The 16,515-nt window shown below is 38.4% G+C and overlaps 3 protein-coding genes across 3 annotated transcripts; 1 reads left to right on the top strand and 2 right to left on the bottom strand.

Annotated features, from left to right (window-relative positions):
- Positions 1-491: 491 nt before the first annotated feature.
- On the bottom strand, positions 492-2,141 carry LOC113749584 (probable galacturonosyltransferase-like 1). The gene has a single exon (XM_027293373.1). The coding sequence runs from the start codon at positions 2,058-2,060 to the stop codon at positions 879-881; it is 1,182 nt and encodes a 393-aa protein (XP_027149174.1). The 5' UTR covers positions 2,061-2,141; the 3' UTR covers positions 492-878.
- A 6,159-nt stretch (positions 2,142-8,300) lies between these two features.
- LOC113749430 (E3 ubiquitin-protein ligase RMA1-like) lies at positions 8,301-11,165 on the bottom strand. The gene is made up of 2 exons (XM_027293172.1): positions 10,884-11,165; positions 8,301-9,366 (listed from the first exon to the last, which is right to left on the bottom strand). Exons 1-2 carry the CDS (start codon positions 11,134-11,136, stop codon positions 8,627-8,629), a joined length of 993 nt encoding a protein of 330 aa, XP_027148973.1. The 5' UTR covers positions 11,137-11,165; the 3' UTR covers positions 8,301-8,626.
- A 2,868-nt stretch (positions 11,166-14,033) lies between these two features.
- Positions 14,034-15,250, top strand: LOC113750021 (elongation of fatty acids protein 3-like). The gene has a single exon (XM_027293928.1). The coding sequence runs from the start codon at positions 14,319-14,321 to the stop codon at positions 15,183-15,185; it is 867 nt and encodes a 288-aa protein (XP_027149729.1). The 5' UTR covers positions 14,034-14,318; the 3' UTR covers positions 15,186-15,250.
- Positions 15,251-16,515: the final 1,265 nt, after the last annotated feature.

The raw sequence follows: 16,515 nt of genomic DNA, 5'->3' as shown, positions 1-16,515 counted from the left end.
GCTGTTAAGTGATCCTATATGTAATCTTCCTTCTGAAGTCATCTCATACCTTTGCCTTTGGAAGGATGTTTGGTGGCAATTAAATATTACGAAAAAGCGAATTGAAAGAAAGATATCTGCTATTAAATAGTAGTTTCAGCTCCAGCTTTGCATTCCTGGAGAGACCGCTTCTTCTAATTCAACACCCCAAAAACAAAAAAAAAAAAATCTTTGCAAGAAGATACAGGACAAATTTACTTACTTTCTTCCTTTCCTTTTTTGGTAAAACTAGATGAATTTACTATTAGATAAAAAAAAAAATTGGATCCATACTGTAATTAATTGCTTAATCCTCAACATAATGCTCTAGTAGGCTTTTACAATTCTAAGCGAGTTCATCTCCATCCGTCTACATTTCAGCCAAAAAAAAAAAAAGAATAGAAAAAAATTCAAATGAAGTCATGTTATTTCTTTCACAAGTAATCTCCGTAGTGTACATTTGATGGCTTGCGAGATTCATAACAGCAATATATTATTAATTAGAAGAAATCAAATTACTACCACCAAAAAGTGAAAAGAGTTTCTACCATCTTTTTCAATTCCCATCTTTAGTGCATCTTTATTAGTAGTATTCCAACAAACATAAAAAAATTTGATGAACGGCGAGGACCTGAAAAAATTTACAGACCCAAAAAGGAAAAGCAAAAACGGCCCCGAACCATTCATCCTTCCTATCTACAGTACTTTAATTGATGAAGCATCGACAAGATGGTACGGTATCGTATTTCCCAGATGAACTCGATCATCAGCAAAAGCCTGTACACTTGCAGCCATTTATGTTCAGCTACGCGCTTTCCTTGCAATGGCTTCTCCTTTAAGTCACAATTTTGACACTTCTGTCAAGAATCAAATGCGAATGGAGTCTTTAACAGATCATAAGGTGCCCAGAGAGCATCCAAGGGACACGGCCGGTTGGCATCCAATCTTGCCCAAGGCTTGCCTTTACCACTCCAATGCAACAAACTCACCGGACCCGGATGCAAATCCCTGCAAAGCCCTCGAAAGTTATCACCTCCTAGACCATGCTGATTCCATCTATGATCAACCGGAGCTATATTTCCAGCAAAAACAAGCAAAAAGGGAGGCAAAGATCCCAATTCATATATCCTCATCCTTTTTTGCAGTTCCATCCATTCTTCAATCTTGGTTGTGTAATCCCCCGCTCTCCACCGATCAAGATCAATCACCATTACTCCTGTATTAAAATAGCAGGCTTTCCTGTTGGCAAATGTTAAAGAAAGAGAAGGGTTGGACCACAAAGTTGGGGTGAAATATGAGGTGAAGTTAGCATTGCAATATTCAGGAGCTGCCAAGACCTTATCATCACCTAATGGGATGGACGCCAATTTAGCAATGTCATCGACTAGGACTAAGTCCGAGTCCAAGTACACAACTTTCCGGACGCAAAGGGGTAAAAGATTAGCTAAATAACTTCTTGCATAGTTAAGAGGGCAGTCGAGGGCCGAACGGATGGATGTAGATATTAGCCCGGCCACAGCCGCGTCGGCAAAACGGTAGACTTGGAACTTGAGGTAAGGGAAAGAGGAAGCAACGGTGGTGCTTAGAAGAGACGCATTGGATGAGGCAGAGGTGACAAAGTGGAAGATGATGTTCTGCGGACAAGACGAGTGTTGGAGGATGGAAAGGATGGCGGCCAGTGAGCCGCGGATGTAGGCGGCGTCTAAGGTCATGGCCACATGGACAGCATCATCGGAGCAGATGAAATTATGGTCTTCAACAACATCACCGTCATCATCATCACCATCGCTGGCCGAGGTGGAATCTTCATCATTGCTATTCTTATTAATATTATTGTCAATGCTGATGATGTCGGTGGCATCTAATTCATCACTACTGATGATTGAAGGACACTCTGGCGAGTTGTAGAACTCGGGGGCTTCCCTGAATCGTTGTGGAATTGATGAAGGTGGAGAAGAAGTTGAAGGAGGAATACTACTGGTACTGGGAAAAGATACGCAAAGAAGGAAGAGAAGGAATATTGCGAGTTGTTGAGGCTTCATTTGGGAGTTAGATGGATTAGGAAATGAGGGGGGGGCCAAACTCCAAAGAGAAGAGAAATGGATATAAGCGGAACAGGGTAAGAGAAGGGGGACTAATGAGGTTGTCAAGTTTGGATTATTTTTGAAGAATAGTTGGAGTTGAGAGACACGGTTTTGTAATTGGTTGCAATAAAAAAAAAAATGGAAGGGAACAAGGCTGGATGGCTGGCCGGGTGGCAGGGCAGGATGCAGAGTCCGAAGAACTGGAACTAGTATTAGCCAAGTCAAAGATTTTCAGAGGCTGCAGCGGTTGATGGATTCAGACTGGGTTCCCATCCTATACTCGAAGACTTTTCTACTTTTCTTTAGTTTATTCTAAATACGCCTTTTTTGCATGCAGGTGCTAGTAGTTTTACTCGTTCCTTTTACTACTTACTGATGAGAAGAAGTTTTTTTTTTTTTTTTTTAAAAAAAAAACAATAATATGCGCGGTAATTGCATTGACAAAAAAGCAAGAAAAGTGGTAGTGCTAGCGCATCGTTTTATTTGTAACGCGAATATACCAACTCTAAAGTTTTTAACTTTTAAGGTTGTGACGGGCGGTGGACCAAATTAATCTTTCATGCATCTATGCTTTTGTGCCGCTTGGCTTTGTGGCTGATTGGCGATTAGTATAATCTAGTTTCCATTGTCCACTTCTTTGAAAATGGCACATCATGGTACAAACTTGTGTAGTTTGAAAGAATACTAGGCCCAAGCCCATGATAAATATGGCATTCTGAAATAATCTATCTTCTTTATGAAATAGACTCCGTTTGGATTAATTATTTTTCAAATATTTTACTGTAAATGTTTTTTTTGATATTTTTGGAAGAATTTTTAAAATATATTTTGAGATATCTTTTAAAATTAAGTACTTTTTAAAAATTAACACTACTACTCACAGTCATTACCACAGCCACCACCCCCTCCCTCCTCCTCCTCCCCCGGCTCTTCTCCCTCCTCCTCCTACCTCTTCCTTCTCCCTCTCCTTACTCCTCCCCTCTTTCCCTTGCTCGATACCCCTCGCCCTTCCCATCCACCCCTTGCCCTTTCCCTCCCCATCCACTTGATCTTGCGCCTTCCTTCCCCTTTTCGCTGTCGCGATCTAGTCAAGACCAGATCAGGAGGTGGGAGGTGGCGAGGAAGGGGAGGGGAGGAGGAAGAGGGAAGGAGAAGAGGGAGAAGGAGAAAGAAAAAGGGAGGGAGTGGTGACAGTGGTAGGTGGGGGTAGTGGTGGTGGTGGTAAATAGTGGTGATAAGTGAAAGATGTTGTAGAATTTATATTTTTTTTTCATTTTTTTATACATTTGTGAGTTATTTTTTGATATATTGTATGGATTAGGTATTTTTACTTATGTATTATTTTAGCATTGTACTTGAAAAATTAGTTATTGAAAAATAGACCAATCCAAACGGAGATTTTGCCAAACAAAATGTTGTGCAAAAGAAACCAAAAAACTTTCCATTTGTTTTATGTAATTACACTTGGTAGCTTGGAGAATAATAATAGCAAAGTTCAACTAGATCTGCTATGAAACCAGGAATCGAAGTGCTGAAACTTATGTTAGGAAGAACGAATCTATGAGTTGTGTTAGTTCATGCTCAATGTTATATTTTGGAAGCATGCTCAATGGTATTTGATGAACACATGACCATAGTTTTAAAATGAGATTAGGAGGAGGCACCTAACAACACCCCAGAGTAAAATATGGAAAAACCAGGGGAATTGACAGTTGCAATGTCATTTTAGGATCCCTCCTACTCAAAGAAAGTAGTGTCTATTTTCAACATTAATTATTGTGTGAGTGAGAATTTTAGGGTGGGTAATGGGTTGCAGTCCAAGAATGAATTTCGCCATGGTTTCCCGTTTACTTGCTGGAGTAAGAAAGCAAATTCGATGGAGCATAATTTTCACCGACTGTGAGACATCAACACATCGATTGGACATAGCTCCAAGTCGAGTAGGAGATAACAACCACCATACCATTGCTGCTACTTCAATAACAAGTATTATAAATAGTTTAGCGAATAGTTGTATCAGAGAAATTATCTGTAAATCTGAAGCATTCCCAAATCTTTTACAATAAGTTTGATAGCCTGTTTTGGGCAACATTTTTTTTTTTTTGGGTGGGGGCTGGGGGGGATTAGTACGTAAGTAAATTGAAACTGCCTAAGCATTTGCACAAGTATATTTGATAGTTCCCTCATCCATGTACTTTGGGTCCATTTCTAGACTGCTGCTCTCTATTGACTAATGCTAATGCACCTACCTGCGACTTGCAACTTTTTTCCAACTTAGCACAGGAGGGGACGACCTTTGCAGTATTATTATTATTATTTGGGGACCAGTTATCCTCAATAATTTGGTATTAAATGACAATCATAAATCTATTTATTTGTCCATTGCCACCACTAGTCTATTCTAGGAATGTACGTAGAAATCAAAGAACATAATAGTCCCCACTCCTCTTCCTTTTTTTCTTTTTTTCCTTTTGTGAAATTCGGAGATTAAGCTTTGAAATTTGCATTCCTTAGCTTTGCATAATGGCTCTCTCTATCGCCAACGCCCATCCTAGAGTCTAATTATTGAGATTTTAATCTAGTAATTAAAATTGGGATTTCAAAAATTAAACCTTAGCCGATGAGATCTTGATCTAGTAGTTAAAACTGAGATTCCAAGAAGTAGAGGAGACGTTGTCAAGACTCACCTCCCTTCTATTGAATCAGATGCTACAATCACACCACCCCATATTAGCTAAAATTTTTCCAAACTCAGATGATGCTTGTGTCACGTACCATAAAAAGTCACAAATATGGTTATGCATTGGGAACATGATTCGGGCTCTTAGTGGCCTAGGCTCTCTAGGAACTTGTACATCGAGTGAGGCCGAGGCTGTAACATCCTCTTCTTTGTCAAAGTACCCCGTACTTGGATACTTTGAGGTCATCATAGTACCACAACGGAGTGCGTGTGGAAGTCGATAATCATTTAGTGGGAAGGAAACTGAATCTGAACATGGCACATGAGGGATTATAATTCTTCTTGTTTCCTTCCTTGCTATTATATTGTCAAAGTCGTGCTACATTACATGCAAATGAAAATTTCCAGCACATTCTGTGTATGCAGACACGCAGTCATCATGGAGTCAATGGTCATCAAACAGGGACTCTCAGAATTTTCTACGTTCAGTACTCCGCGTGGGAACATCTAAGCAGAATGCTTGCCTCGAAGCTACAGGACAACCAACGATGTGTCTCTTTGGCTTCTACTGCATCGCCTGCTTCCTTGGTAGTAAATTTTTTTTCCTGTTCCGCGTTTTCCTGATGTCTAATTGGAGTTGGAAATTGGCTGCCGATGCCTAATTATTAGAGTTAAACATTGGATTGTAACTGGCGTGAATCTAAGAAAAAAAAGACAAGGCTCATAGCCCACATATATGCCAGACTTGGCAGACCCTGCGCTTCTTGTTCATGACATGCCAGTAAAAGGTAAAATTCCCTATTAATTTATCTCATGATGCCTCTCATGGCTTTTGGATTTTCACCCGAAATAATAAACAAACAAATAAGTGAAGACAACAGGCAGGAAACTAGGTTGAGCAGATAACTCAGTAGCATCTCTTCAAATTAAAATTTTTGTGTCCATGCACCAAGATTACAGCAGAAGCCTGCTAGCAATCTAAGGTAAATTTCCCTCGCAAGTTGCCACTAGGTGTCAGACTTCCTATGATTTTTGAGTAAAACACAATCGAAAGGAAGATTATCTCAAGAACTTGTAACATGTGAAATTTGTGTTGTTTTAGAGCGATACAAGATATTTAATGTTCCAGCAAAGGCAACTTTCTTTTTCAGCTGTCCCAAGCAAACTTTTAAAGGTGGATGATGACATTGAGAAGGCAAGGTACTAAGAAAAATAAACCGAAATGTGGACCACCTGGAGCAAGATGTGATGTGAAAATGAAGTACAATTATAGTGAACTAATCTACAAGAGCACAACAGGAGCGTGCAAGCAAACTTGGGCTCGCTTTCCTTGCGTTTCTACTGATTTTATGGTGATCAAAAATCAAACTGAGAGGTCATCTAGGAAGCTAATGTACGAGTAATCACCTGATGCTACTTTAGGAGGAGGACCCTTAAAAGCAAATCATGTTCTAGGAAGGCAACTTCCAATAGCAAATAATGCCATTGAAAAGGCACGTTATGCAGACACAAATGAACCATATCAGGACCACCTTGAGTAAGATGTGATATTACCACAATTTTATGAAACGCCCCATTTGATTAGGCCCAGTATTACACGAGAGAATCTCTTTCCTACGCCAACAATTTCATGCAACAATGAGACCAACAACAGTAGATAGTACTGCAACTCCTATGAATTGACTTCATCAAACATTTCAAGTATCAAATTCAAATTTCCAAAGTTCAGGATACTTTACCTAATGCACCTTCAGAAAAAAGTGCAAACCCACCATTAATAGAGCGAAATCTACCACTTTTTCTTAGAAGCACTAGAAAAATGAGATATACCTAAAGGTGTAAGTTTGGCGGCCATACACCAACCTAGCAGCCAAAAGTTAGACGGAGAGATGTAATAAGCCTCCCAAGGTTTGATTAGTGACAGAATAGTGTTTCTGAGGCACTGAAGGAAGTTTCTACTCAGAAAAAACAACTGAACCGAACAACATCAAAGAAAAGCTTAAGCACAACAAGCACTATGGTTTCCCGGTGTCATGGTTCCAAGACAGGCAAGGCTGGTGCCCGATCTCATATGCTAATTATCTTCTTCAAGAATCTTTTCAGAAAAAAGAAATGTAAAGAATATATGGCTGGAGCAACAGAACTTCAGCTGGAGAGGGGAGAAAAGAAATCTTCCAAATTCAACCAAAAGGTAAATGGGTCCATGGGCGAAAAACTGAGATGAAGATAATCTTGTTTAACAAAATTTAAAGACTTATCCACCACTCAATGAAGCAGCAGAACCGCACATACACACTACAATCTTAGCAAGACGAGCCAGTCCATGAGTTAAAAGAAGAATAGGGAAAACTAAAAATCACTGCTACCATATCATTCACGATGGACTTCTACATGCATCTCTAGACAATTCAGGGAATGGGGAGGATAAGGAAGCCAATGGCAGATATAAACCAGAAATTTAAAGAACTACATGAATGTCAGCTTACTACTGCAAGGGTGCTTACATTATTGAGTCAAAAGGAACTTGAAAAAGGTGTTTAAGAACTACAAAGACTCCTTTGCTATATCTAATGAACCCGAGCACAATGTTGATAAGAAAATGAACCAAAACAACAACCAAAAGCTTGCAGTACAATGCACCTTCACTCTTTTTAGTGAGAAATCTTAAGATACTGAACTCCTTAGCAAATGCACTACCTAAGATACCACAACAGCCTCCTCTGCCACTTCTGTGTAGAAACTTGTATCCCTTCCCAACAAGAGAACAAGGACTAACAGCTTGCAATAATTCCACTAGAATTTGGAAAAGAATATAGATTCCGACAATAATCATCCTCATCTTGCTTCATGAAAATGCTTTATCATCAGAAAAGCAAATAAGAAAAGAAGGATTTGTATACTCTGCATTTTAGTTGCAATCTACCAATTTCTATTGCCAAGGATGGAAAAAGCTTGTGAAAGGACCCATGTGAACAAGAGACCACCGGCAAGTGCAACGCTATTTTAGATAACTGAAAGAGACGAAAAATTAAGACCAAACAAAACCAGTGAAGCTCAAGCTCAACCAAATGATATTGATTCACAATATTCATTACAATCCTATTTTAAGAGTTACCAAGTGATGTCAGCAAACAAGCTCCAAGGTTTTTTAAAACTTCATCCAAGTAACATTCTCAAATTTGCATAATCGACGCAACTATAATAGTTAGCTGTATGAGCAAACAGTGGTGTTCTAAGCTCCACTAAAACCTCAACTTTTTGGACATGCAGGCTTCAGAAAAAAGGTGCAAATAATATATTGACGTTCTTCCAACATGGTATAATTAGTGAAAAAGAATTTAACGGAAATTTTCATTTATGTTCCAACAACTTCTGTTTGAGCTTTCACAATTTTATGCATGCAAGGGGAGGGAAGTGCAAGAGACAAACTAATTACTTGGTTTGAACAATCTGTAAAGTTCTAATGTCTAACTACTCATCTTCCAAGTAAAAGCAAAAGTAATATGAGCAAACATAGATACTATGCCAAAGAAAAAAAAAGGTAAAGTGTATACCATACAAATGACACTGTTGTGTGTTATGCTCTATCTGTAAGCATGAGAAATACAAGGGTGCAAACAGATACAATTATATCATTGAGCCTTGGAAGCTGGCGAACAAATTGGCGAGGAGATAACAATGGCAACAAGAATTGCCATACAATTTCTATCAACCAACACAAGTGCAAAAAAAAAAAAATTAAAATGAAAATATCACATCTACTACACCACCAAATTTACAGATTACAGAGTACAAACGCTAAACCTAGGTACTCCAGGATGTTGAAGACTTATGACTATTTACCTCAACTCCAAATTAGAGCAAGGATAACAGCAATGCCAATTATCAAACTGAGCAACTTCAAAGTGAAATCTGCCTGCTGTTGCTGCCGACTTGTGCGTTGAGGGAAACCATGTATGTGTCCACCATGGAATGTGTTACTAAAACCGTATGGGAAACCACCAGCCGCCCCATACATATTGGCATCAGGAAATCCATGCACTTGGATGTTGAATAGTGATGGAATCAGACCTCCAAATGCAGCAGAGAGGGTAAAGTTCCCAAATCTTGCAGTTGCCATCGGAGCAAATCCGCCAAACCCACCAGTGAACCCAAAACCATGCTGAGCAAAAGCATTACTATCTGGTGGTGGAGGAGGAGCTGTCTCGGGTCGTTGTCCAGCAGGGCGATGGGGAATCTCCACCCCGGGAATCGACTTAGACCTCGGATCTGTTGAGCTCTTTCCGCGACCATATAATGGAACCAACTTCTCCTCCTCTATGAGGGCCTTACAAACTGGGCATTCCTTTGAAAGAGAGTGAATATGAAGCCACTTGTAAAGGCAAGGCCAGCAGAAGAGGTGACCACAGAGTGTAATAATTGGCTCTTGAGCTAAGTCAAAGCAAATGTTACACTCAAAATTACCCGCATCACCACTGTTATTACTAGTATTCCCTGAGCAAAATGGACTTAAAGGTGCTCTACTTGTTGATTCCCCAAACCCACTTGCCATCTCTTTAAGCTTATTAGACTTCTCAAAGTGCCCTGCAAAATCATACAAAAGTCCTTTCTAAAAACCACTATACTTAAAAAAAAAAAACAAAAAAAGGTCATAAATCCAGTAAATAACAAAAACATGTAGAAGCCTTCATTCAATGACAAAGAAACATATAACACAAGGATCATTGAAAAGAGCTGTTAATACATCTTCGATAAGGATCACAGCTAGGGTTATTTCCACAAGTCTTCATCTGTTTGTACAAAATTAAAGAAATATTCACAGTTTTATTTAGCTTCCATACATACAGAAATCAAAGAGTGCATTGCCTCTTTTAGTGAACAAGAGAAGGGCTTCGTGTAGAAATTCTTGGACCACGATTTCCTTCAGATCAACTTCTTTTGTCCCTTCTCTTCTTCACACCCAACACCTTAAGAGAATCATATAAGCAAACTCTCTCCAACTCTTCTAGGTTGAATTCAAAGAAGATCTTAACATTGCCTCTTAATATAATGCATAGTGATTGACAATCACGGCAGAAAGCAAAGTCATCAGATTGAACAAATAGCAACAATCAGCACAAGGATACCATGTCTTCAGGCTTGACACTGGTACATTTTAACAAACTGTCGAGGGAACCAAACATGAGTTGCTAGGCTTCTTGATATGCTGGTAGCCATAGACAGTTATGGTGGGATGCAGTGCATTGCCTCAGGCAAGTATTTGAACAGACAGCTCAACTTGACATGTGTTGATTCTTTTCTTATGGAATGATGAGTACTTCTATAATGTATAACTCTTGAAGAAGTTATGGAACAAAATGTTTGAAGACTCAGAGATTTAGAATGAGTGGAGCAAATTGTATGCCAATACTTCTGTTTTAGCCCCTGGGAAAAAAGGATGAGCAGAGTGGATGCTCGATGGAAGGTGGAAGATGTCTATATCGATCAGAGAAGAGGCACTTGATGCCGCACTAAACAATAGCACATGATTGATAACAATCTAATCATCAAACTGATATAGTCGCATGTAGAAGAAGAAGAAACTTAGATTAGTGAAGGAAGAAGAAGAAACAGCTTCTCTTTGATAAACCAACTTTAAAGTCTTTCATAAACCAACTTTAAAGTAAGATTTCCAGGAAATCAACTTCTATGAATATCTTCTCTTTCAATATTTAATATGAAAATGTCAATAATTCTGTAAACAACCCATCCCTAATCAAAAGATTGTCTTTTTATCTTTTCTTTTTGCCAAAATAAGGTAAATAAACATTTTTACCAGTATCGGAACAGGGTTTAAGTTTATCAAAAGGAAGCAAAAATTGCGGGAAAACATATAAAATTGCATCTAAGTGAATGCACCTAAAATTAATTCCTAAGCACTATCAAAATAAATTCCCAAAGACTTTTCACACAGAAACCAACTAATTTAACAATAAAAAATACAAGATCTGGTAAAGATTAAAAATTCACATTTAGGAACACAAGTGAACAAGCTAAATAAAAAAGATTCAACCACAGATTAGACAGAAATTTGACAAAGCAAGAGGAAGGAGATGACAGACCTGCTGAAGGGAAATAGCTGAGGCCTTGCTGTTCCTCCCGCTGGTCTTGAAAATTGGAAGGATCAGCTCTGCCGAGCACAGCTGAGGGATCTGGAAATTGGAATCCGTAGTCCGAAATGCGAAGAAAAATCAAAATGGGGAAAGAGTATAGACATGGAAACTTCGAGGTGGGTAGTTGCGTCGCGTCTCGCGTGCTTCCTTCGAACAAAACGACATCGGAAAAGAGCTGGTTTCGTTGTCCACGTGGCAACATTCTAGTCGCCGAGTACAGTCGGTGATGAGAAGGCTATCTCCATTCTTCATTAATTAAGAACTGTTTACTCACGCACTTTACACGGCAGAAGACCAATCTGGAATGAGGTAAAAGAATTCCAAAAACGACAGCTTTAACCTTATCCATACGACAACCCTCAAGTCGATTTTCTGTGATTTTGCCCAAATCTATTGCCTGAGACAATACACTACTTTTTTCCTGAAGCTCTGATTGCAACACGAATACTTTTTTTTTTTTCAAAGCCAGCTTAGGAAATCACAAAACTTGAGGTTCCTGAGGAGACTTATAAATCTACCCCAAATCCCCCCAACCCCGATGTGGGAACTAACCTATGCAGGGAACCTGCTACTAAGTCTTAAAGAGGCCCCAATTACCTTGGAAAGGCTAGTGTCTTTTTTATCAAAGTCAGTTAAGACTTTTGATAAATTTACAACCCTTAATCCACAGAAACCATAAAAACCGGCAACTCTTGAGATTCCTGAGGAGACTTATAAATCTACCTCAAATCCTCCCCAACCCCGATGTGGGAACTAACCTATGTAGGGAACCAGCTGCTAAGTCCTAAAGAGGCCCCAATTACCCCGGAAAGGCTAGTGTCTTTTTTGTCAAAGCCAATTAAGACTTTTGATAAATTTACAATCCTTAATCCACAGGAAACCACAAAAACCGGCAACTCTTGAGGTTGCAACACTGGAATACAAGCTAGTAGAAGTGGTAAATTATTCTGTGTCATTGATCTCATTGTTGCATGATTAATCTTGTACTTTCTTGAAAATCAATTTCTAATGGGAATTACAGAACTAGACAACTTAATTCATTTTATAAGTAAAATATCTGAAGTTTTTTTTTTTTCTGATCTGGACAGTAATTGATGGTCCCCTATTGTTGTCTTGCTGAATTGCTTCTACTTAAAATCTTTTTCCTTTGATTGTTTGATTTTGGCTCTCCGGGTTGATTGGTGAAATTACTCAGAGAAATTGGCTTGCTATTTTATCACTTGTATGTAAATGTTCACTCAACAGTTGATTTGCAAATACTACTACGACTTTGATTAAGGAGACGAATAAAACCACCTCTTGATCAACGGGAAAAGGCAATGTTTGAATTGAAATGTTTTGAGATAAAATAATTTGTTTCACAAATTCTAATCATCTTTTTATCTTTTCAATCATTTTTTTATTTCATATATATCACATCACAAAAAGTGTTAAGTGACTATCTCAAATAAACTCTTATCCAAACAAACTTGTAGTAAATTAGATGGAAATCTAGAATGTTGTAGCTTTGTAGGAAGATTTTTCTTTTTTCCCTTTTAAATTGGTAATGGGGACGAGGATGAGGGACCTGTGAATTACGTGTCCGAAGGCTTTGGAATAAATGCGCCTCACATAACTCTGCAGTTGACCCCGCCGCCCCCCTGCGGTCCATGCTCCTCTCTGTTTTCCTTTTTCCCTTTCAGCAAAATCCATCCTAAACATTAAGAAAATTAAGTGCAAGTTAAGTATCATTTTTGTCAAGAAAAAAAGGAAAAAGGCAAATATCAACTAAACTGCAGGTGATTACAGTCCAGGCTAATATAATGAGCTTTAGGCGTTTGTTTATACTTAATCTTTCAAGTTGAAAAACTAGAATGATCTATACTGAGAATAATGCAAGAATAACATCTGAAAAAGAAGTGGCTGCTATTGCATTTAGTCATAGAAAGTGGCTCCTATTGCTGTAAAACTTGGACATCTATGATTAGACGAGTATCATTTGATAGCAAAGCAAGATTATCCTCCGTTAGCTGCTTTATTATCACAAAAACAATCACAATTCCATCTATTTATTTCTGACCCGGCGTTTAAACGTGATGTAAAAAGATTAGGATAAACAACTTGTAAGACATTATGTAAGCAGGCTATGACAATTTACCTAATCGATAATAAAAAAAAAAAAAAGAAATGTTAGGCATGCCTTCCCGCTAACCCGGGGGTTTGAACCTCTATTAGGACATCTGCTCATCGCACAAGGCTTAGCTAGTGTGTCTTATCTCTCCATGTGGTTGGCGGGCTATTACATGGAACAGAGTTTATCCAGTGCGCACTCTCGAATATTGGTTGCGAGTTCCCTTGTCAACCAAAAAATAAAATAAAATATTCTCTCTGTTTCTTTCTACAATTTCTTTTTTATCTGGATACTAAATCATCCCATTGAAACTACATATATAGAAATATAAATTTCATCTGACTTTGTGAATTATACCATCAAATTTGTATGTATTTGACAGCTTCCTCCCTCTTAGATATCCCACAATTCAATGCATGCCTGAACTGAAACTATGCTCTAATTTTTTGTTTTTCAAGGCAAATTGTTATGTTAGGGCTGTCTTTTATACAATCAAACAGGAACCAACCCTTGGCATGATCTGTATTTTGTGTAGGTAAAGTTTTCTAGAAAATTTTTAGGCATCTAATTAACAGAGAACCTCGATGTAAAAAGCAGAAAGGGGAGCATGTTTGGATAGAATATTATTTGAAATAATCACTGTAGCATCTTTTGTGATGCGATGTATATAAAATTAAAAAAAATAATTAAGAATAAATAAAAATGAATTGAAAAATATATTTATAATGTAAACGAAATATTGGATAGAATAATTCAGATATTCAAAGTCTCTCACGGAACATTTGGGCAAAACTAAAGACCAGAACTCTTCTTGTATCTTAGGTCAAAGTCAAACGAATGAAAGATAGCACGCATAATGGAAAAGACCATCTACTGAAGCTTCTATTCTAGTATTCTTCCCGTCATCACGCATACAAATTTGTCAAACCATCATCCTCTTCAATCAATCATATATTCATATTTCGTAGACCAGCAGATTAAATACAATTGATTCCAGCAGCCCAAAGCTAAATACATAGAGAACTACTTAGTTCTTACAAAGAACCATTAGCTTAAGCATTAGCAAGATTAGCTCAGGCGAAGCTTTGCTAATCTATGATGCATTCCACAAATTTCCCATGATTTCAGAATCAATTAAGAAAAAACCCAATAATCTTTCTATCTAGTAGAGTGCTAGAGTTTCAGTCTAGACATCTCTGATCTCATTCTGATAGCTGAAAAAGTGCACTCATTCAACACAACGCATACACACACAGCTTCGAGCATCCGATCATATGGCGCCACAAATGCTGCTGCATCAGATTAACTACTTACTATCAGAACATCCGTGGATAGTCGGATTCCGGTGGAGCACAATCCAATTATGGGGGTCAACCTGGTCGTTTCTGATATTTTCCATCTCAACCTATCTTGCAGCATCCATCACTCTCCACCTCCTCCTCTACCTCCTCGGCCGGCAAAAGCCAGTTCCGCTGGGGCCGATCCCTGCTCTTCATAGCCTCCTGATGACACTCTTATTCGTCACCATCTTCGCCGGAACTCTCTCCTCAGCAGCCGCGGAGATTCGCGACACCAGATGGTTCTGGCGGAGGTCCAAAACCCCATTTGAATGGCTCCTCTGTTTCCCACTGGGAACTCGTCCCTCAGGCCGCGTATTCTTCTGGTCATACATTTTCTACCTCTCTCGGTTCCTCCAAATTTTCAACACGTTTTTTAGTATTCTAAGACATCGTACACTTTCCTACGTCCACCTCCTCAACCACTCCACTCTAATATGCATGTCATTTCTTTGGCTAGAGTTTTCTCAATCCTATCAAGTTTTGGAAATTCTCTTGACGACCCTTGTTTTTGCATTGGTATATGGGTATAGATTCTGGACGGAAATTGGAATGCCCAAAGCCAATTTTCCGTTCGTGATCCTGAATTTCCAGTTTTTGCTGCTGGCATGCAATTTGGTAGGCCACGTTTGGGTGCTTCCGTTGCATTTCATGAAAGGAGGGTGCAATGGCATGGGGGCTTGGGGTTTCACTTCTTTGATAAACGGCATTGTTCTTTTGCTATTGTCGAAGTATTATGTTAAGGTCACTCGCTTGAGCAAACAAAGGTATCTTATTTCCCTCAAACAAGATAAAAAGCGGTGATCATCGATCGATCGATCGATCGGTTTTTTAAGTTATCTTTTGTTTTCCCTTGAGCGTTTATATCATTGGTCAATTGTTTTTTTTTTTTTTGTTGCTATATATGTAGATCATGTGACATTCCGATGTAATTTTATCTTGTTGTCACTTCATATATTCAATTCAAAGAGAAAAGGAAAAGTCCTATGTTTCTTGTTCAGTGAATCTAGTAACTATGAGAAATCAAAGGCTATATATACTATTTCATTGTGAAGTCTGGAAATTTTTCGAAGAAGAAGCTTCCACGTCCTAGCCCCCTTGAAGCTTTCAACCCTGCAAAATTAGCCATGTGAACTGCGGTGGTTTCTTGTACATATTAATTAATAGACACTACTAATTTGAAATTTCCGCTCCTAACGAAATTATTCAATTTGCACTTTCCTGGGAACATTCCAGTTGGCCTAGCCTGTTTACTTTTCTTATGTATGTATAATGGGGATTCCGATTCACTGATTTTATCTGATCTTTCAACGAATATCAATGTTTTCATGTCGTTTCTTTCTAAGTGGTAACAAGAGAATCAAACGTAAGACAAAGAGATCACCTTTAAACTTAGCGACAAAAGGTAGGACTTGTTTTAACATCAAAATAGGAGATTCCACATGAAAATGAAATGGATTTTTGGTGTCTTCTTATATATATATGGCTCGTTTGGCAAACAAATTTTTGCCCAAGTTTGTCTGTTACAAATTTTTTAACAACTTTAACTACAGTAATCTTAAAAAAATTTTCAAAAATTTTAAACTATACACTTAAAATTTACGCACTTCCAAAATTTTTCCTACGACTTCTACAGTAAATACAGTAGAGTTTCAGACAAGCGTCCAAAAAACTCATTTGCCAAACAGTGCCATAGTTACAACTTACAACACAAAACTGATAGTGTTGTGATCTTAACTGCTTGACAAGATCCAGAAATGCTCAAACTGCAAAGTGTCCAAACATCAACAAGAGTTGAGATCGCAACTCCAAAGGATTAGTTTTATACGAGGCCTTTGACTGGCGAGTGGCGAATCGGCTTCTAGCCGTTTAGCACTTGTGCACGTTCGTTAGTCAGGAAAGAAGACGACGTATATAATTGTCATCCATTACGTTGATGAGGTAACGTACGTAAAGGAGATTGTTCTTTTTCTTTTTCTTTTTTTTTTTTGATTCAAGGGAAGGGAGTGCAACACATGTCATTGTAACAGCTACCCAAAATTTTTAAAATCTTTGATGGCGAATTGGAATGCAATAATCGACTTACTTCTTCTTGCTTTGTTTTGAATTGTCTCAAAAGGGGGAAGCGCAGGAA

The sequence above is a fragment of the Coffea eugenioides genome, chromosome 10, assembly GCF_003713205.1.
Source record: "Coffea eugenioides isolate CCC68of chromosome 10, Ceug_1.0, whole genome shotgun sequence".
Lineage (NCBI taxonomy): Eukaryota > Viridiplantae > Streptophyta > Magnoliopsida > Gentianales > Rubiaceae > Coffea > Coffea eugenioides.
The sequence above is the reverse complement of the archived record's forward strand: the minus strand, read 5'-3'. Positions and strand labels throughout refer to the sequence as shown.

Coding starts and splice junctions, on each gene's coding strand:
- LOC113749584 (XM_027293373.1), bottom strand. CDS start 2,060: ATGAAGCCTCAACAACTCGCAATATTCCTTCTCTTCCTTCTTTGCGTA.
- LOC113749430 (XM_027293172.1), bottom strand. CDS start 11,136: ATGTTGCCACGTGGACAACGAAACCAGCTCTTTTCCGATGTCGTTTTG. Junction 9,367..10,883: donor CAGCTATTTCCCTTCAGCAG/GTCTGTCATCTC, acceptor ATGATTTTGCAG/GGCACTTTGAGAAGTCTAAT.
- LOC113750021 (XM_027293928.1), top strand. CDS start 14,319: ATGGCGCCACAAATGCTGCTGCATCAGATTAACTACTTACTATCAGAA.